This window comes from Pan troglodytes, chromosome 7, assembly GCF_028858775.2.
Source record: "Pan troglodytes isolate AG18354 chromosome 7, NHGRI_mPanTro3-v2.0_pri, whole genome shotgun sequence".
Lineage (NCBI taxonomy): Eukaryota > Metazoa > Chordata > Mammalia > Primates > Hominidae > Pan > Pan troglodytes.
In genome coordinates, this window is record NC_072405.2 from 30,814,499 (window position 1) to 30,836,854 (window position 22,356).

The 22,356-nt window shown below is 38.3% G+C and overlaps 1 protein-coding gene across 32 annotated transcripts in view; it reads left to right on the forward strand.

Moving 5' to 3' along the window:
• PPP3CC (protein phosphatase 3 catalytic subunit gamma) overlaps nt 1-22,356 on the forward strand; it is a 101,149-nt gene that overhangs the window by 45,417 nt on the left and 33,376 nt on the right. For 24 of the 32 annotated variants that reach the window (XR_010159439.1, XR_010159440.1, XR_010159441.1 and 21 more), the window contains exon 4: nt 12,885-12,996. Coding sequence is in view for 25 of the 32 variants with exons in the window: in XM_063816938.1 (XP_063673008.1) it covers nt 12,885-12,996 (112 nt within the window). In the remaining 7 variants the exon portion in view is untranslated. Of the gene's footprint in view, nt 1-7,732; nt 8,232-9,019; nt 9,157-12,884; nt 12,997-22,356 lie in introns of all 32 variants that reach the window. The other 8 variants (XM_063816946.1, XM_063816947.1, XM_063816943.1 and 5 more) reach the window with 2 other exon arrangements.

A 22,356-nucleotide genomic window follows, 5' to 3' on the forward strand; every position in this document is an offset into this window, starting at 1 on the left:
ATGAAACACAGAAATGAATCTCTGAAATTAAGATGTTTTATTTGTGAAGAAAGAATTGCAATTTAGAGCATGCACGCAGACAGAATGGTATGTCCGAAGAACAAAGAGAAGGTTAGAGGTTTTATGAAAAAGAGAAATGTTACGTGTTGCTCTTTGAGAAAGTTCATTGGCACTAGTAAGGTTCTGGAGAGCTTGCCAGTTTTGATTGGTGAGTGATGGCAGTGGGTAAAATTAGCCTTAGAATTTCAGCAGATCATTTCAGTAGCCATTAGATAAAACTGGTTTCCAGTAATAGCAGGCAGTTTCGGCAGACATGCTTGCAGAGAATTACATTTTTGGGTCAATGTTATATGTGCTGAGTGCTTCCCCCACGCCCTCTTGACTCTGTTTTAGATGGGTATGACAGGAATAACCCAGTTCATATGATCAACTTTCACAGTAGTTAATGATATAAATACCTTAATTTATTTCACCATTCTTCTACTGTTGGAAAAATAGGTTTATAGCAGGTCATGCTATTGCGTACATTTTCCCTCTGTCTTCCTTACAAACAATATCTCTATTTTATTCAGATAGATGGGATTGGGGTTGCAGGGAGAAGCTTTGATCTCAGGGAAGGAAGGCCCTTATCCCAGCCCCAGGGAATGAATTCTGGGTGGTCTGAACTACTCAAGACAATCAATTTCCTGTCACTAATGATTGGTCTAGGGGTAAACACTGGATTTTCTTTTAACCAGTAATATATAAAGGGAACTCTGCTGGGTTTTTGTTTGTTTGTTTGCTTTTGGAAACACTCTTTCTTGATGAAAAGACTATTGCAAGGTTGAAGCTTTTGGACCCCCATTCTACCATTTCACTTCATATGTGGATGTGTGTACTGTAGCAGCCATGCCGTGACTATGAGGAGGTGACATGACTAAGGAGGAAAAGCAGACCTGTGAATCGCTGATCACAGAGGTACAGAGGGCTTGGTTTCTTGGTGAAGATGTTGAACTAGTACACCAAACCTAGACATCTCATCTCCAGACTTGATGTGTTTTTTGTTTTGTTTTTTTTTTTGAGACAGAGTCTCACTCTGTTGCCCAGGCTGGAGTACAGTGGCACCATCTCGGCTCACTGCAGCCTCCACCTCCCAGGTTCAGGTGATCCTCCTGCCTCACCCTCCCGAGTAGCTGGGATTACAGGCACCCACCACCACGCCCGGCTAATTTTTGTATTTTTAGTAGAGATGGGGTTTCACCATGTTGGCCAGGCTAGTCTCAAACTCCTGACCTCAGGAGATCTGCCTGCCTCAGCCACCCAAAGTGCTGGGATTACAGGCATGAGCCACTGCGCCCAGCCCAGACTTTGTGTTTTATGAGGTATTTAAATATCTTACACAACAGCAAATTGGATTTGATATCACTTGTATTTAAATGGTACAAGGTTGTCTTCCAATTATTTCCACTCTGCACATTGCTAAAGTTAACATCTTTTTGAATATATCTGTGATGGCATTTCAGATACTTAGATCAGATTCTCACACATGAAGTAACCGATCAAAGAGTAGAACATTTTTAAGACTTCTGCCGCTGATAAAACAAAATAGTAAAGTTTTATTTTTCTTTGAGCCTTTTGGTGTTCCCTCTTCATTTGTACCTATTACAAAGTGCTGGCTGGGCGCCCTGGCTCACACCGGTAATCCTAGCACTTTGGGAGGCCAAGGAGGGTGGGTCACCTGAGAGGTCAGGAGTTCGAGACCAGCCTGGATGACATGGTAAAACCCTGTCTCTACTAAAAATACAACAAATTAACCAGGCATGGTGGCGTGTGCTTGTAGTCCCAGCCACTCAGGAGGCTGAGGCAGGAGAATCGTGTGAACCCTGGTGGCAGAGGTTGCAGTGAGCCTAGATTATGCCACTGCATTCTGGCCTAGGTGACTGAGTGAGACTCTGTCTAAAGAGAAAAAAAATAAAAACAAAGTGCTTCCTCTTCCTCTGTGAGAGAAGCTAAATTTTAGTTTCTTTAATTGATTTTGTGAGAAAAGAAAAGATTAAAGGGAACATTTTCAGCAAAGATATACTGTATTAAAAGCACAGAAGCTGCCAAAGAGAAAAATGTTATCAGATGAGCAGGTGATATAAATGTTATTAGATGACCAATTGATGAACAGGTATTGACACATAGAAATGATTCTGGAGGCAGAGTAAAAATTCTGTTCACAAAGAAGTAAAAAGTAATTGAGTGGTTGAACAGATCTCTTGATAATCATGACCTTGTAATTGAATTATACAAGACAATTGTACAGTTGCATCCTGATGTATAAAATAAGGAAATAAAACTTGAAATTAGAGGCCAAGAAGCACATCACCAAATGACACTGTACTATGGGTGGATTGTGCCTTTATATATCTCATTACCTCAAAAAGGTGAGTTAGAAGGCACAAATGTATACCCAGATAAATCAAAAGATATATTGTGTTCTTGGTTGGGAAAGGTAGGTATAGAAAAGAGAAGTGCATTCTAAATTTGTATATTGATTTAATATAATTTTTTCTTGGAATATTTTGTGAAAATTGGTATCTTGGTAATGAAATTTAACCCCTCAAAAGAATAAAGCCACACAAGGTTATTTATATGTGTCTACATGTTTAAGCTTTATGATTATTTTGCAATGCCTGTTTCAAAATGTGTATATGCTTTAATGCAACAATTCCATTTTTCAGAACCTATGCTTTAGATGCACTCATAATTACGTACAATGATGTTTGAATTGTTTGTCACAATGATTGAAAGTTTCTTTTGGCATTTGATAAACAGGCTTCAGGGATACAAAATACCCTGCAATGTGTAGGAGACTCCTAAACAACAAAGAATGAATGATTCTCAGATTGTCAACAGTGCCTGTGTTAGATTCTGGGGATCTAACAGGGAGATGCACAAGCAAAGTCCTTTACTGTATTTTCTAGTGAGAGGGACAGCATCATGCATTTGTTTACCATCCATGGGAACCAAATCAGAGGAAGGAGCTAAAGCGGGACAGGAGCAGCTAACTTAGATGGAGTGATCAGGGCAGGTTCTTTTGAAGAGGCAATTGTTGAACAGAATGACCTGTGGGAACAAGCTGTGCATAGATCAGGGGAACTACATTCCAGGCAGAGGCACAACCAGTGTAAAAGCTTACAGGCAGAAGCAAGTCTAGGGCAGTCCATGTGTAGTAGTGAGGCTATCGAGGCTAGACAGAATAATGAGTAAGGGAGAGATGGAAGAGGTGCAGAGAGTGGGGCACATAGATGATGTCAGGCCTAGTAAACCATGTCAGTGCATTTGGGTTTTATTCTGAATGTGCTAGGAAGTTATTGGAGGAATTTTTTTTTTGAGCAGGGGAGTGACATATTCACATTTATGTTTTAAAACAATTACTTTGGCTGTTAGAAGGTCAATTGACTTTTGGAGCCCAAAAGCAGGTGCAGGGAGACCAGTGAGGATTTAATCTAGTAATATAGGTAAGAGATGTCAGTAATTAGATTAGGCATACTGAGAAACATTTGGATTCAGGATTTCAAAGTCTTTCCTTTTTGAGGAGGTGGGAAAGTCTCAGTTGAGTTGATCAAGCTCCTCAGGTCATGGCACATTTCTCATCAGTCTTTGCAAAGTCCCTCTTTTTTGTTTTATTCTTTTTGTCCTTATCTGTGATCTCTGAGTTCCTTACTCCCTCTCCCCAGTATACACATGCTTCTACTGTATTTAATATATGATTCAGAATACATCTAATATATATATGAATGAATGATTCTCAGATTGTCAACAGTGCCTGTGTTAGATTCTAGGGATCTAACATGGAGATGCACAAGCAAAGTCCTTTACTGTATTTTCTAGTGAGAGATACAGCATATATATATATAACAAATATATATTATATATAAAATAGTGTATATTATATACAATAGTGTATGTTATATATAATATATAATAAGTATATATTACATATAATATACAATAAGTATATATTATATATAAGTATATATTATATATTATAAATAAGTATATATTATATATTATAAGTATATATTATATATTATATATTATATATAAGTATATATTATATATTATATATTATATATAAGTATATATTATATATTATATATTATATATAAGTATATATTATATATTATATATTATATATAAGTATATATTATATATAGTATATATTATATATTATATATAATAAGTATATATTATATATTATATATACTATATATAATAAGTATATATTATATATAAGTATATATTATATATTATATATAATAAGTATACATTATATATATATAATATATAAGTGTATATTATATATATAATAAGTATATATTATATACATACATAACAAATAAATATATATATATTCACTAATTTGAGATGGAGTCTTGCTCTGTCTCCCAGGCTGGAGTGCAGTGGCACGATCTTGGCTCACTGCAACCTCTGCCTCCCAGGTTCAAGCAATTCTCCTGCCTCAGCCTCTCCAGTAACTGGGATTACAGGCGCATGCTACCACGCCCAGCAATTTTTTTTTGTATTTTTAGTAGAGACGGGGTTTCACCATGTTAGCCAGGGTGGTCTGGATCTCCTGACCTCGTGATCCACCCACCTCGGCCTCCCAAAGTGCTGGGATTACAGGCGTGAGCTGCCGTGCTGAGCCAATACATCTAATATATTAATTTTTTAATGTATAGAGCTTTTACGGATAAAATATTTTAATTTTACATAAATGATATGGTGCTGTCCAGTGGTCTTGAAATGTTAACGTACACCATTATTACCTGGAAAGCTTGTGCAAACACAGGTTGCAGGACCCTGACCCTGTTTCTGACTCATCAGGCGTGGGTGGAACCTGGCAATCTGTATTCTGTCGGGTTCCCAGGTGATGCTGTTTACCACACTTTGAGATGAATGTGACTATACTTTGAGAACCACCGTTGTAGTGCCATTTATACTGTTGACTTTTTTCACTTACCACTTTTTTTTTACATTTATATATATTTTGTTATACTTTAAGTTCTAGTGTACATGTGCACAACGTGCAGGTTTGTTACATATGTATACATGTGCCATGTTGGTGTGCTGCACCCATTAACTCGTCATTTACATTAGGTATATCTCCTAATGCTATCCCTCCCACCCCCCCCCCCACCCCACAACAGGCCCCAGTGTGTGATGTTCCCCTTCCTGCGTCCAAGTGTTCTCATTGTTCAATTCCCACCTATGAGTGAGAACATGCGGAGGTTGGTTTTTTTGTCCTTGCGATAGTTTGCTGAGAATGATGGTTTCCAGCTTCATCCATGTCCCTACAAAGGACATGAACTCATTATTTTTTATGGCTACATAGTATTCCATGGTGTATATATGCCACATTTTCTTAATCCAGTCTATCATTGATGGACATTTGGATTGGTTCCAAGTCTTTGCTATTGTGAATAGTGCTGCAATAAACATACGTGTGCATGTGTCTTTATAGCAGCATGACTTATAATCCTTCGGGTATATACCCAGAAATGGGATAAGATATATCCAGGTTACTACTATACATGCCTCTAGTTGATTGCTTTCTGTCTGCTGTATAGAATTTCACAGTATTTATGTATGACACTTTAGTTCTCTCTTTTGCTTGGTGGACACCTAGTTTACCTCCAGTTTCTTTCTAACATGAACACTGCTATGATGAACACCCTCATATAAATCTACCATGATTTAATGTCTCTAGGTTTTATGAACAAAATGGGATTGCCAGGAGAAAGGTTGTATGCATTCATACTTGAACTGAGCATTGGTTGCCAGATGGCTCTTCAGAATGGCTGTGCAAGTCTCTATTCCTACCAGCAGCACTGAAGAATTCCTATTTCCTCACATCCCTCCTTCCAGAATATGATTTTATCTCATATTATAATACTTGCCAATATAATGGGTATAAAGTAGTATTCTACTGTTTTAATTAATGTTTCTCTAATTACTGATGAAATTAAGCATCTCATATGCCAGCCATTCAGCTCTTGCGCTCACTCTTAGGAGTTTCTTATGTGACCTTTCAGAGATAGGTTAAACATATACAAGCATACTTGCAAATCTAATGAAAAAATAGTGTACTTGTCACTATACATTGCCCTTTAATTGCTGCTTTATCTGAGTCCCACAGATTTGGACATGTATTGCTTTCATTATCATTCAGTATTTTATATTTTAAGAATTCTCTTTAACCCTAAAATAATGAAGTAGTATGTTTTTTCTTTCCAGTCATATGGGATTTTTTTAGAGCTAGTATTTTGTTACTGATTATTGATTTGATGTAATTTGATTAAAGAAAATGATTGGAATAATACTCATTCTTTGAAATTTATTGAGACTCCTTGTGATATAGTACAGAGTAGATTTTTGTGATTTTCCCATATATTCATGGAAAGAATGTGTATTCTCTACTTGTTGAGCTATTCTTTATAACTTTGACTATTTTTGTCTGCTTGAACTATCAGTTACTTTCAGCACTGTGTCAAAATTTCCAACTACCATTACAGTGTCATGCATCATTTAATAAGGAGGGTACGTTCTGAGAAATGGGTGCCGATTTTGCTGTTGTGAAATCATCAGAGTGTACTTACATAAACCTAGATGGTATAGCCTGCTACACACCTAGGCTATATGGTATAGCCTGTTGCTCCCAGGCTACAAACCTGTACAGCATGTTATTGTGCTGAATACTGTAGGCAGTTGTAACACAAGGGTAAGTATTGTGTGTCTAAACATATCTAGATGTAGAAAAGATACAGTAAAAAAAAAAAAGAGAAAAAATGGAATACCTGTATAAAGTACTTATCATGAATGGATTGTACAGGACTGGAAGTTGCTCTGGGTGAATCAGTGAATGATGAGTGAATGTGAAGGCCTAAGACATTGCTGTATACTACCAGATGCTTTATAAACACTGTACACTTGTGCTATACTAAATTTATTAAAAAGTATTTTTCCTTCTTCAATAATAAATTAGCCTTAGCTTATTGTAACTTTTTTTTTTTTTTTTTGAGACGGAGTCTGGCTCTGTCGCCCAGGCTGGAGTGCAGTGGCGCGATGTCGGCTCCCTGCAAGCTCCGCCTCCCGGATTCACGCCATTCTCCTGCCTCAGCCTCCCGAGTAGCTGGGACTACAGGCGCCCGCCACCTCGCCCGGCTAATTTTTTGTATTTTAGTAGAGACGGGGTTTCACCATGTTAGCCAGGATGGTCTCGATCTCCTGACCTTGTGATCCGCCCGCCTCGGCCTCCCAAAGTGTTGGGATTACAGGCGTGAGCCACCGCGCCCGGCCGTAACTTTTTACTTTATAAGATTTTTAATTTTGAGCTGCCATCTTGCGTCCCCGTGTGTGTGCACCTAATCTCAGCTGGTGGTCCACCCGAGACCCCCAAGCACCAACCCTAGCCCCCCACGTGGCCCCTTATCTGCTCTGAGAAGATGAAACAAACAATTATGAGCCAGGAAAGACTTGCCAAACTGCAGGCACAAGTGCGCATTGGTGGGAAAGGAATGGTTCACAGAAAGAAGAAGGTGGTTCATAGAACAGCCACAGCAGATGATAAAAAACTTCAGTTCTCCTTAAAGAAGTTAGAGGTAAACAATGTCTCTGGTATTGAAGAGGTGAATATGTTTACAAACCAAGGAACAGTGATCCACTTTAACAGCAGAGATGCCAGCAAACTCTTTCACCATTACAGGCCATGCTGAGACAAAGCAGCTGATGGAAATGCTACCCAGCATCTTAAACCAGCTTGGTGCACACTGTCTGACTAGTTTAAGGAGACTGGCTGAAGCTCTGCCCAAACAGTCTGTGAATGGAAAAGCACCACTTGCTACTGGAGAGGATGACGATGAAGTTCCAGCTCTTGCGGAGAATTTTGATGAGGCTTCCAAGATGGAGAATTTTGATGAGGCTTCCAAGATGGAGAATTTTGATGAGGCTTCCAAGAATGAGGCAAACTGAATTGAGTCAACTTCTGAAGATAAAACTTGAAGAAGTTACTGGGAGCTGCTATTTTATATTATGACTGCTTTTTAAGAAATTTTTGTTTATGGATCTGATAAAATCTAGATCTCTAATATTTTTAAGCCCAAGCTCCTTGGACACTGCAGCTCTTTTCAGTTTTTGCTTATATACAATTCATTCTTTGCAGCTAATTAAGCTGAAGAATCCTGGGAATCAAGTTTGAAACAAAGGTTAATAAAGTTCTTTGCCTAGTATACCAAAAAATAAAAAAGATTTTTAATTTTTTTAACTTTTTGACTCTTTTGTAATGCCACTTAGCTTACAAGTGGTATTATGAGTGAATGTGAAGGCCTAAGACTTATGCAGCTGTACAAAAATATTTTTTCCTTATATTCTTATTCTATAAGCTTTATTAAAACCTTTTTTTTTTAAATTTTTTGGTAAGAATGAAGACACACACACACACACACACACATGCGCGTGCGCACGCATCTAGGCCTACAGAGGGTCAGGATCATCAATATCACTGCCTTTCACCTCCACATCTTGTCCCACTGGAAGGCCTTCAGGGGCAGTAACAGTCATGGAGCTGTCATGTCGTATAACAGTGCCTTCTGCTAGAATCCCTCCTGAAGGACCTGCCTGGGGATGTTTTACAATGAGCCTTTTTCTTTTGTAAATAGAAGGAACAAACTTGAAAGTAATTATTAAAAGTATGGTATAGTAAATACACAAACCAGTACCATTTATTATTATCAGGTATTATGTACTGTACATAATTGTATGTGCTATACTTTTATATGACTGGCAGTGCAGTAGGTTTTTTTACATCAGCATCACCACAAACATGTAAGTAATGCCTGCATGTAGACATTATGATGGCTACATCACTAGGGTGTAGGAATTTTTCAGTTCCATTTTAATTTTATGGGACCATTGTCCTGTATGTGGTGTGTTGTTGACTATAACAGCATTATGTGGTGCATGACTATATTGATTTATCTGTTTCTCAACATAGGCCTCTGTATTAGTTCTTTTTCATGCTGCTGATAAAGACATACCCAAAATTGGGAACAAAAAGAGGTTTAATTGGACTTAACAGATCCGCATGGCTGGGGAGGCCTCAGAATCATGGCGGGAGACAAAAGGCAAAAGGTACTTCTTACATGGCGGTGGCAAGAATGAGGAAGAAGCAAAAGTGGAAACCCCTGATAAACCCATCAGATCTCATGAGACTTTTTCACTATTACAAGAATAGCACAGGAAAGACCGGCCCCCATGATTCAGTTACTGTCCCCTGGGTGTGGGAATTCTGGTAGCTACAATTCAAGTTGAGATTTGGCTGGGGACACTGCCAAACCATATCAGCCTCTCAATTTTTGCTTGTGTTTTGAGGCTGTGAAATATATACAGAATATTTCATAATTGGTATATACAATTGATTATCATCATTCATGGGTTCTGTATTTGCGGATATGCCTATGTCTCCTTGCTAAAATTGATTTGTAAACTCAAAATCAATACAGTGCTTTTGTGGTCACTGGTAGACATGTGGAGAGTGATCTACTACTTTGAGTCTCCCAATGCACATGTTGCCACCTCAGACCAAATAAGGCCACACTCTCCCTTCTTGTTTTAGCTCTCATGCTTTAAACAAGTAGTCTTTTCATAGTCTATTTAGTGCCTGAATGCCTGCTATAGGTAACCAATCTCTTTAGTTTCTGGTTTATCTTTCCTGCATTTTTTATGTACAAAGTAGATACATACGTATGAATTTCATATATCTTCTTTATTATATAGAGGGTGGCATACTACAGCTACTCTTGTACTTTTTATTTTTTTTAAGAGGCAAGAGTCTCACTCTGTCACCCAGGTTGGAGTGCAGTGGCATGATCATGATCATAGCTCACTACAGCCTCAAACTCCTCGCCTCAAGGGATCCTCCTGCCTCAGCCTCCTGAATAGCTGGGACTACAGGCACGTGACCACCACATCTGGCTAATTTTTAAATGTTTTGTAGAGATGGGATCTTGCTGTATTGCCCAGGTTGGTCTTAAACTCCTGGTCTCAAGCGATCCTCCTGCCTTGGCCTCCTAAAGCACTGGGATTGCATTTGTGAGCCATTGTGCCCAGCCATACTTTGCTTTTTTCATCTAAAAATATGTCCTGGAAATCACTCTAAATCAGTTTATAGAGATCTTTCTCATCCTTGTGCTTTATTGTGTGAGTGCATCATAGCTTAGCCTCTCTCCTATGTATGGTCATTTAGGTTGTTCCTAATATTTTACTATTACACACATGCTACAGCCTTGTGCATATTTATTTTCATATTGTTGGAAGTGTATCTTCAGGGTAGATTCCTAGAAGTGGGTCAAAAGTTAAATGAATGTGTAGTTTTGTCAGTTTGGCCAAATTGTTTTTTTACTATGCAAATTATATTATTATTATTATTATTGTTATTATTTTTGGGATGGAGTTTCGCTCCAGGCTGGAGTGCAATGGCGCGATCTCAGCTTACTGCAACCTCTACCTCCCAGGTTCAAGCGATTCTTCTGCCTCAGCCTCCTGAGTAGCTGGGATTACAGGCACCTGCCACCACGCCTAGCAAATGTTTGTATTTTTAGTAGAGAAGAGGTTTTACCATGTTGGCCAGGCTGGTCTCAAGCTCCTGACTTCAGGTGATCTGCCTGCCTCGGCCTCCCAAAGTGCTGGGATTGCAGGCGTGAGCCACCGTGCCTGGCCTATTTTCATTTTTGTGTGGTCAAATTTACCTATCTTTTATTTTATTGCCTCTGGATTTTTAGTCATTAGTTACACAGTTCTTACCTACACCAATTTTGACCTACACCAGGCTTAAGAAGAACTCACTCATGTTTTCTTCTAGAACTTGTGTGGTTTTTTCTTTTTACATTTAGATTGCTCATCCTTTTGTTGTTTATTGTACCTTGTGTGAGATGTGGATCTAACTTTATCTTTTTTTTTTTTTTAAATGGCAACCACTTGTCCCAGAGCCATTTATTTAAAAGTTCATCATTATTACTGTGATTTGAGATGCCACCTTTATTATTTACCAAATTTTTGTAGGTACTTTTATACTATATCTGTAGTATAAAATTCCACTGGTATATTTATCTACATAAGGACCAGTACCACTGTTTTTATTATAGACATTTTACAGTATGTTTTAACATCTGGTAGGGATAGTCTGCCCTCATAGTGTCTCTTTTTAGTGTTTTCCTGGTTATTCTTTCTTGCATGTTCATTTTTCCATGTTAATTTTAGTGTCAACTTGTCTAACTCCATGAAATAGCTTGTTTGTATTTTTCTTGGAATTTCATGACTTATAAGTTAAATTAGGGAGAACTGTAATCTTTTTTTTTTTTTTTTTTTTTTTTGAGACAGAATCTCACTCTGTCACCCAGGCTGGAGTGCAGCGGTATGATCTTGGCTCACTGCAACCTCTGCCTCCCAGGTTCCAGTGATTCTTTTGCCTCAGCCTCCCAGGTAGCTGGGATTGCAGGCACTCGCCACTACGCCCAGCTAATTTTTGTATTTTTAGTGAGACGGGGTTTCACCATATTGGCCAGGCTGGTCTCGAACTCCTGACCTTAGGTGATCCACCTGCCTCGGCCTCCCAAAGTGCTAGTATTACAGGTGTAAGCCATTGTGCCTGGCTGAGAACTGTAATCTTTTCATGTTGATTTATTCTATCTAAGAACAAGGGATGTCTTTCCATTATTTCATGTCTACTTTTATGTCTTACAGGGTTACATTTACATTTTTTCCTTGTGTGGATTTTGCACATTTCTTGTTAAATTTATTCCTGTGTCTTTAGGCCTCTTTGTTGCTGTTACAAATGGGGATTTCTCCACCATGATGTTCTATTGATTTTTTCTGTATAAAAGGTCTATTTTTGTTTGTTTGTTTTGAGACAGAGTTTCGCTCTTGTTGCCCAGACTGGAGTGCAGTGGCATGATCTTGGCTTATGGCAACCTCCGCTTCCCGGGTTCAAGCGATTCTCATGCCTCAGCCTCCCGAGTAGCTGGGGTTACAGGCATGTGCCACCACGCCCAGCTAATTTTGTATTTTTAGTAGAGGCGGGGTTTCTCCATGTTGGTCAGGGTAGTCTCGAACTCCCGACCTCCGGTGATCTGCCCGCCTCGGCCTCCCAAAGTGCTGAGAGTACAGGTATGAGCCACTGCACCTGGCCCTATTTTTTTTTTTTTTTAAAGATGGAGTCTCCCTATGTTGCCCAGGTTAGCCTTGAACTCCTAGGCTCAAGTGAGCCCCCTGCCTTAGCCTCCTGAGTAGCTGGAGCCATATGTGTGCTGCTGTGCCCCAGGGCTATTGATTTTGTATGTTAATTTTATATCCTGCTAGTTTACTGAATTATTTTATTATTTGAGTTAGTTTTATCATTGATTTTGGGGGGTTATATCTGCAAATAGAGATAGTTTTATTTTTTCTTTACCCATTCTTAACCCTCTAATTGAGGTGTAATCCCATTGGCTAATACCCTTACACCAGTTTTGAACAGTAGCAGAGATAGTAAATATTCTTGCCTTGTTCCTGGTCTTAGTGAAAATGCCTTTAGTGTTTTGGAATTAAGTAAAATACAGGTTTTACGACTAATAATATATGTGTGAGTGGCTGAGAGGGTTCTAGATATTTAGATAGAACATGAGAACAGAGATTAGAGAGAGATTTCTATGAAGGCTTGTCAAATTCTAGGGCAATAAGTATATCACATTCAAAGGTTTCATTTTTCAATTTGGGAGTAACAATGAGATATGCCATTACAGCAAGTCATTTGAATTATATAAATTGTGTTTATGCATTATAATGGTCACAAAGAAAATTTTATGCTTGAATTTGTCTTGTAGTGTGTGCTGTATTTATGGAGTTTAAAGATTAATCATCCCAAAACATTGTTTCTGCTTCGGGGAAATCATGAATGCAGGCATCTTACAGACTATTTCACCTTCAAACAGGAATGTAAGTATAATCACTCCTCTAGAACCTTTTTAGTTACCCTTTAACCTGTCCTAAGTAAATCAAACAGAAAGAAAAAAGAAACTAATAGAATTTAAATGCTTCCTGTCCTGTTGTTATTTTTTTCACCTGCAAAGAACTAAGATTCTATCTTCTAAAACATTTATTTTGAAAATAACTTTTGGGTTCCCCCTTGTTTATAAAATAAATAATTCGGGATATTTGGAAAGCACAGAGAAGTCTAAAGAAGATAAAAGTATCCATAATCAGGTTGCAGTGAGCCAAGATCACGCCACTCTACTCCAGCCTGGGCGACAAAGCAAGATTCCATCTCAAAAAATAAAATAAAATGAAAGTGTCCATAATCATGCCACTTAGAGGTAATCACTGTTACCACACTATTTGAAATATGGTCTTCCATTCTTTTTTATTATTATGAAATAGTTCAGGTATACATATATCTGTATATATTTTAAAAATAAAATTGGGCTCATATGTACTGTTTAATACATTTCTGTTTCACCTAATGTAGTAGCATTTTTTCCATATCATTAAGTATTTTTGACAACATGGTTTGTAAGTGTTATTTTAGTTTTTTTAAAGTATTCCATCTTACGAACACACAATCATATATGTAGCCAATTTAGTAACAATCATAGGATATTTAGGTTGTTTCTAACTGTGACTACTGCTGTAATAGTAAAAATAAGTTTAATATAAAAGTAGAATTATTGGCCGGGTGCAGTGGCTCACGCCTGTAATCCCAGCACTTTGGGAGGCCAAGGCAGGTGGAACACAAGGTCAGGAGTTCAAGACCAGCCTGGCCAACATGGTGAAACCCCTGTCTCTACTCAAAATACAAAAATTAGCCGGGTGTGGTCGTGCGTGCCTGTAATCCCAGCTACTCAGGACGCTGAGGCAGGAGAATGGCTTGAACCCGGGAGATGGAGGTTGTGGTGACATCCTGCCACTGTACTCCAGCCTGGGCAACAGAGCGAGACTCCGACTCAAAAAAAAAGAAATAGAATTATTTTGAAAGTCAAAACATTACTAGCTGATTTTAAAAAACAGATAACATAGTGGGAGGCTGAGGCTAGACGATCCCTTCAGCCCAGGAGTTCTACACCAGCCTTGGCAATACAGTGAGACTCCATCTCAAAAAAACAAACTCATAGATTTCCTTGACTAGCATCTAGTACTCATAATTGGCTGCTCACTAACAAACAGTATGATGCTGACTATGTTGGGGATGTTTAGGAGATCCTGCCCCAGGGCATTTGCATTTTTAGTTCTTCTTTTCCCAGATCTCTATCTGCTTATAAGACATACATTCTATTTCATTCATGTCATTTATTCCGAGATTTTCTCCTCTGGTTGCTTTTCTAAATCATAATCTCATCATTTTACCCTCATAGTGTTTATCAACACCTGAGATTTATGTGTATTTATTTGTTGACTGTCTTTCTCTGCCACCAGAATGTAAGCTCCATGCTAGCAGGGGTGTGTTTTGTTCACTGTTGTTTTCCCCAACACCCACAACAGTATTAGTTGCTCATAGAAGTTGCTTAGTAAATATTGGTTGAGTTCATTTGAATGAATGAGCATCTGTGATTTGTATCTTTAGAACACACTCTCGAAAAAGAATTTCTGGGTTAGAAGGCAGGCACATTTTAAAGACTTTTGGCATACTCTAAAGTAGTCTTCCAGAAAATATGTATATTGGGTTATATGCCAAAATTTTTTTTTATTTTTGTGATGAAAGTACTGAAATAAAAGCAAAATTTTACCTGTTTTGACTTCTAAAATTTTAGCATATTCTCTATAAAATAAGGAAGCTAAACTAAATATCTTGGGTCCCATCTGGCTCTAAAATCTACCCCTTTTAACGAATCCTGAATGTATAAATATACGTTAGTGTTCATATGGTTGATATTTTGATCATGGATTTCATTTTGTATCCAGATTTTTCTGCAGATTATTATCTTAGAAAAATATATTATAAAATATTTAAACTTTTATTCCAAAAATAATTTTCAAAGTTAAAAAAACTTTTACATTTGTTTTCAGAGACTCAAAGTTTATTAATCTGCCACAGATCCCTTTACTGATAGGTAGATTGCTATTTATAGTGTTTCATATGCTCATATGAATTCTTGCTACCAGTATCTTCTTACATTGGAGATGGTAGTTGTAATGAAAACATCCCTCCTAGTAGAGCCTCAAAGAAAAGGTCTTTGTTATTAAAAGAAATTTTAGAGGATAATCACTTCTTAAAAAGTCCCTCTGTCAAAAGTCAGCTGCAAGAGGGCAAGATACAAATCCTTCCAGCCCTTGGTGACTTACTGGAATAAACACTTTAAATCAGCAGCTAATTACCAGGAAGTTTTAAATCTACTGTTGGTGGATGTTTAAATTGGTGTAAGTTGAGCATGGTGGCTCATGCCTGTAATCCCAGTACTTTTGGAGGCTCAGGTGAGTGGATCACTTGAGCCCAAGAGTTCAAGACCAGCCTGGTCAACATGTTGAAATCCCATCTCTACAAAATAAAACACAAAAAATTAGCTGTGCATAGAGGCACTTACCTATAGTCCCAGCTACTCAGGAGGCTGATTGAGGTGGGAGGATCACCTGAGCTCAGGAGTTTGTGGCTATAGTGAGTTGTGATCACCACTACACTCCAGCCTGGGAGACATAGTGAGACCCTGTCTCAACAACAACAACAACAACAACAAAGATGTGAGGTATTTGAAGAGCAATTTTGTAATATATTTATAAATTTTAAGTGCATGTCCCCTTGATCTAGCAATTTCATTTGTAGGAATTTATTATGCAGATTGTGTTACTTTTTAAATGCTGCATAAAAAATTATCACAAATTTAGTGGCTAAAAAGAACACATTTATTATCTCATAGTTATTGTAGGTCAGAAGTCCAGGCCACAGTGTGGCTAGATTCTCTGTATAGGATCTCACTGAAATCAAGGTGTTGCCAGGGTTTCAGTTCTCATCTGGGGCTTAGGGTCTTTATCCAAGGTCACTTGTTGGCAGTCCTTGTAACTGTAGGATTAAGGTCCCTGTTGTCCTGTTAGTTGTTGACCAGGGATGACTCTTAGCTTCCGGATACTGCTTGCAGTTCGGTAACATGTCGCCACCAGTGGTAGTTCCCAATATGAATGTTTGCTTTTTTCCAGGCCAGCCTGAATGCATCTCTCTGACCTTCTCTTCTGTGATCAGCTAGCTGGAAAAAAACCCTCACTCAGTTTTTAAAAGGCTCACCTTAGGTCAGGCATGGTGGCTCATGCCTGTAATTTCAGCACTTTGGGATGCCAAAGGGGAGAGGATCACTTGAGGCCAGGAGTTCAAGACCAGCCTGGGCAACATAGTGAGACCTCCTCTCTGCCAAAAAGAAAATTAAAAAATTAGAATTCAGTCAGCCTGCATGGTGGTACAAGCCTGTAGTCCCGGCCACTTAAGAAGCTGAGACTGAAGGATAGATTGAGCCTGGGTGTTTGAGATTACAGTGGGCTATGATTGTGCCACTGCACTCTAGCCTGGGTGACAGAGTGAGACCCTGTCCCTAAAAATAAATAAATAAGTAAATAAATGTTCACCTGATTAGATCAGGCCCTCCCAAGATAATCTTTCTTTTGCCATATAATGGGACAAAATAATGGGAGTCTCATCATACTTACAGTTTTCATCCACTGAAAGAGGAGTGGATTATACATACAAAGATGTAGGTCAATGCAGGTCATTTTAGAATTCGTCTACCACACAGATATACTCACAAAAAGATAGTAAAATATGGATGCTTAAGGATGTTCACTGCAGTGTTAATTATAACAACAACAACAACAAAAAGGTAATCTGAATGTCAACAAGACAGTGATGAAATAAGTGATAATATGCTTTTGAACAATGGAATGCTAGGCAGCTATTGAAAGACCAAGGTGGCCGGGTGCAGTGGCTCATGCTCATAATCCTACACTTTGGGAGGCCGAGATGGGGGTATTGCTTGAGCCCAGGAGTTCGAGACTACACTTTGGGAGGCCGAGATGGGGGCATTGCTTGAGCCCAGGAGTTCGAGACTAACATGGGCAACACAGTAGTAAGACTCTTTCTCTACAAAAAATTTAAAAATTAGCTGAGTGTGGTGGCATGTGCCTATAGTTGCAGCTACTTGGGAGGCTGAGGCAGGAGGATTGCATGAGCCCAGGAATTCAAGGCTGCAGTCAGCTATGATCACCACACTCCAGCCTGGGTGACAGAGCAAGACTCTGTCTCCAAAAACAAAAGACAGACAGACCAAGGTAGACCCATAATATGTACTGATATGGAGAGATGCTAAGATATTTTATAAGGCATTTGCAGAGCAATGGTCATCTCCTTTGTAAATTAAAAATATATAATGTACAGAAGAAATCATTAACAGTGGGAGGTTGGGTTAGGAGGACTTAGAGGGTTTTTTTGTTTTGTTTTTTTTTTGTTTTTGTTTTTTTAGATGCGATGTTGACATGTTGCCCAGGCTAATCTCAAACTCATGCAATCCTCCAGCCTTAGCCTCCTAAATAGCTGGGACTATAAGTGCATGCCATCGCGCATGGCTTACTTTTACTTTTATATCCTCTCTAGTATTGTTTGAATTATTTTTTACCACCACTATGTACTACTTTTATAATTATTATTATTTTTAAAATTGGTAATTTAAAAATTACCCAGTTGGGGCCCAAGCATTTGAAAAGCTTTGTAAGCACCCAAGGTAGTTCAGCTGTGTGCTGCTGGTTAAGAAGGACGGCTCTGGAGTCTTTAGGAAGCTTCTACTATCTGTCGTTTGGGAACCACTTCCCCAAATACAAAAATGGGAAATATTTTATTTTATATTATTTTTCTAAACCAAATTTTAGGGTATTCCTTAACACCTTCATTTCTTACCTGGGAAAATTAAATAATGTGTATAAGTTAACAAATGCCCTGGAATGTAATACTTGATAAAAGCTAATTTTATGAATTAGGAGTAGATACGTAGTGAAGAAAGCTGCCTATGGCTGCCTTTGTTTTGAATTAAGTTTCAGAGGTTTTTTTAGGTGACATTTTTCTTAATTATTCTGTTGTCTTATCAGATTTTTTTTTATTTTTAATTTTTATGGGTATATAGTAGGTGTATCTATTTATGGAATACATGAGATATTTTGATACAGGGATGCAATGTGTAATAATAACATCAGGGATTTTTTTGACAGACTATTTTTAGAAGATGGAACAATAGGTCCTGGAAACATTTTAAGTATCTCCTTTTGCCCAGAATTTCTTACCTCAGGTTTTTATTTGCTTTTCACGTGATTTAACTGTAGTTAAACCTGATGGCTTTCTTTTTCTCCTATCTACCAAGATATTCCTTCTTTTTTATTATAATGCTGCATCTGAAATGTAAATAAATCTTGGAACAAGCACACAGATTCAAGTATAAGTTTAAAATTTTATTCTTGTATAAGGAGAGAGCATGTGTGTTGCTCTGCATGGGTGTTTTTACTGATAAGCTGATCTCTCTTCAGTGGCCACTGTGGCTTTTAGAACTAGCATCTTATCATTAATAAGGGAGGCTTAGTTTCAGATTGTGCAGCTGTAATCTTGTTCATGTTTTTAAGAGGGAGGTGGGTGAAAGCTTTTCTTGTATCAATCTTAAATTGCTTTATAATGCAGAGATTTTAAAAAAAATATTCCTTTCTTTATGGAAAAGTAATAATGTTTTTTTTTAAATTGATGTATAATAGTTGTACGTATTTTTGAGGTACATGTGATATTTTTACTATATTTATACAATGTATAATTATTATCAAGTCAGGGTAACTGCAGTATCCATCGCCTCAAACATTTATTTTTTCTTTGTCTAACAGTTAAACAAAATTTATTTTTTTAAGAGACAGGGTCTCATTCTGTTGTCCAGGCTTGAGTACAATTGTGTAATCATAGCTCACTGCAACTTTGAACTCCTGGGCTTAAGTGATTCTCTTGCCTCAGCTTCCCGAGTAGCTGGGACTGTAGGTGTGTGCCACCATGCCTGGCTAATTTTTAAATTTTTTGTAGAGACTGAGTCTCGCCTATGTTGCCAAGGCTGAACTTGAACTCCCCAAAGGATCCTTCCGCCTTAGCCTCCCAGAGTGCTGAGATTACAGATGTGAGCTGCCATGCCTAGCCCCTAACAGTTAATTTTTGACATATCATTTGTTTTCGCAAAAATATTTCTTCATTGTTATGTACTTAGAAAGCAAGAAACATAGTGCCTGCCTCCCTCCCTCCTTCCCTCCCTCCCTCCCTCCCTCCCTTCCTTCCTTCCTTCCTTCCGTCTTGCTCTGTTCCCTAGGTTGGAACACACTGGTAAAATCATTGCTTACTACAGCCTCAACCTCCCAGGCTCAAGTGGTCCCTACACCTCAGCCTCCTGAGTAGCTGGGACTACAGGCATGAGCTCTCATGCCCAGCCTATTTTTATGTTTTTATGTATTTATTTATTTATTTTCTTTGAAGGAACCTCGTGTTTATATTATTCCACAAATACTCTGGGTCCAACCTCATAGCTCTGGATCAGAGTTTCTAAAGTAAATGAATTTCTTATTTCCACGAACCTATTTTTTTTTTTTTTTTTTTTTGATAGGGAGTCTCGCTCCGTCACCCAGGCTGGAGTGCAGTGGCACAATCTCGGCTCACTGCAACCTCTGCCTCCCAAGTTCAAGTGATTCTCCTGCTTCAGCCTCCTGAGTAGCTGGGATTATAGGCATGCACCACCACACCTGGCTAATTTTTATATTTTTAGTAGAGACAGGGTTTCACTATGTTGGTCAGGCTGGTCTCAAACTCCTGACCTCGTGATCCACCTGCCTCGGCCTCCCAAAGTGCTGGGATTACAGGTGTGAGCCACCATGCCCGGCCCTTCCATGAACCATTTTTTTAAATGTATAGTTAAATAGCTTACTGACAAGTTCCAGAAACTCCTGTAATTTTACTAATGAAAGCAGTATTGTTATGACAACTGGATTTTTAAAAAAAATAAATACTGTTTGTCATTGCTCATTGCAGCATTTTTTAGAGTAGCAAAAGATTGATCCAGTTAGATTGTGGTATATCCATAAAGCGAAATACTAGGTAAATGTTAAAAAAATTACAAAGCTCTCCTGTAGGGGAGGCAAAATTTTACCTTTACTCTCAGGGTTTTTCAGCTGGGCCTGAGAATTAAATTGACATGAGATAAATTAATAGGAGAAGAGCATATAAATTTATTTAATATAAGTTCTACATGACATAGGAGCCGCTATAAGGAAATGAAGATCCAGAGACTCAGAGTTGAACACTTACATGCTGAATCGGACAAAAAGTAGTAAGTTGTGAAAAAGTAACTAAATGATGTGAGGAGGCTAGAAGATAAGAGTTATTTGAATTCAGTCTCAACTATTAATCCTTGGTGATAACAATGTTATTTTCCTTCTAGTACAGGGAGGGCATCTTTTCTTTTCTTTTTTTAACTTTTATTTTAGGTTCAGGGGTACATGTGCAGGTTTGTTATATAGGCAAACTTGTGTCATAGGGGTTTGCTATACAGATTATTTTGTCACCCAGGCACTAAGCCTAGTACCCAGTAGTTATTTTTTCTGATCCTCTCCCTCCTCCTACCCTCCATTTTTAAGTAAGTCTCAGTGTCTATTGTTCTGGGAGGGCATCTTTCAAATGGGAATTTCATCTCCTGCTTTTAAAAAGCAGCATGAGCCAGGCACTGTGGCATGTGCCTGTAATCACAGCTACTTGGGAGGCTGAAGTGGGAAGATCGCTTGAGCCCAAGAGTTTGAGACCATCCTGGGCATGTAACAAGACCCCATTTCAAAAAAAAAGAAGAAACAGCATGAAGGCCAGAGTGATCTTCTTGTACATGTGGTTTTTCAAGTGCCTTTAACTCAAAGTTGTCAGTGTGCCAGAGTGGTGTATTTTGGGGTGGCATATTCTTAACTCCACTCTTCATCTGAAGATGTGGCATGATAGCCAAAATATGTTCTTAAGTACGAAAAGCAAGTAAAGAACAGTACATATATGCTATCATTTATGTAAAAACCAAAAGGATGTTTTGGAAAGAGAAGAAACATATATGTCTGCATGTGTATGCATAGAACATCTTTGTAAAGACACCCAGGAAACTGGTAATATTGGTTACCTGCAGAGAGAGGGCAGGAGGCACATTATACCCTTTTGTGGCTTCTAAAATTTGAGCTATGTTGGAGCCAGGCACAGTGGCTCACGCCTGTAATCCCAGCACTTTGGGAGGCCGAGGCAGGCAGATCACAAGGCCAGGAGATTGAGACCATCCTGGCGAACACGGTGAAACCCCGTCTCTACTAAAAATACAAAAAAATTAGCCGGGTGTGGTGGTGGGTGCCTGTAGTCCCAGCTACTCGGGAGGCTGAGGCGGGAGGATGGTGTGAACCCGGGAGGCGGAGCTTGCAGTGAGCCGAGATTGCGCCACTGCACTCCAGTCTCTCAAATAAATAAATAAATAAATTAATTAAATAAAATAAATAAAAAATAAAAAATTTGAGCTATGTCTCAACGCCTGTAATCCCAGCACATTGGGAGGCTGAGGTGGGAGGATCTCTTGAGGCCAGGAGTTCTAGGTTGCAGTAAGCTATGATAATGCCACTGCATTCCATCCTGGGTGACAGACTGAGACCCTGTCTCAAACAATAATAATAAAAAATAAATAAAGCAAATAAAAATTGAAACAAATATATCATCAGTGACTAGACCAGATTGTGATTTCTTGCAAGTAGTGCTGACTCTCAAAATTGCTTTCAGATAATTTTGTTGAAAATTTTGTTTTGTTAATGTTGTATTATTGATACTAGTTAGAACTTGTATCAGTGTCATCCTGTGGCTGTAATGCATTTTCCCTTCACTATAGAAATAACTGTTTTATGGGATATATCCTAAAATTTGTCTTGAAAATAAAGCAATTGAATCAGCTAATTTAACCTCTGGGAATTATGTATTTGGCTATTTAGATTCTCCTATTCAAAATCTTATTTAAAAATAATGATTAGGAGGAATATTAGAGGGTCATTAAGAGCATGAACAGGTTTAAGTCTCAGTTCTGCCAGTTACTTGCTTGCAGCTTTGGGCAGGTAAGCCTAATTTCCTCAGTTTTTAAATGAAGACAGTAATAATACCTACTTCACAGGGTTTCTGTGAGTATTAAATACTTTCATCAGTTAACACTTAACATAGTATGTACTAAGTGCCAGCATTATTCTGCATATTTTACATAAATGAATTCATTTAATCCTCACAGCAACCCTGAATCTACTATTTAGGGTGTTATTATTATT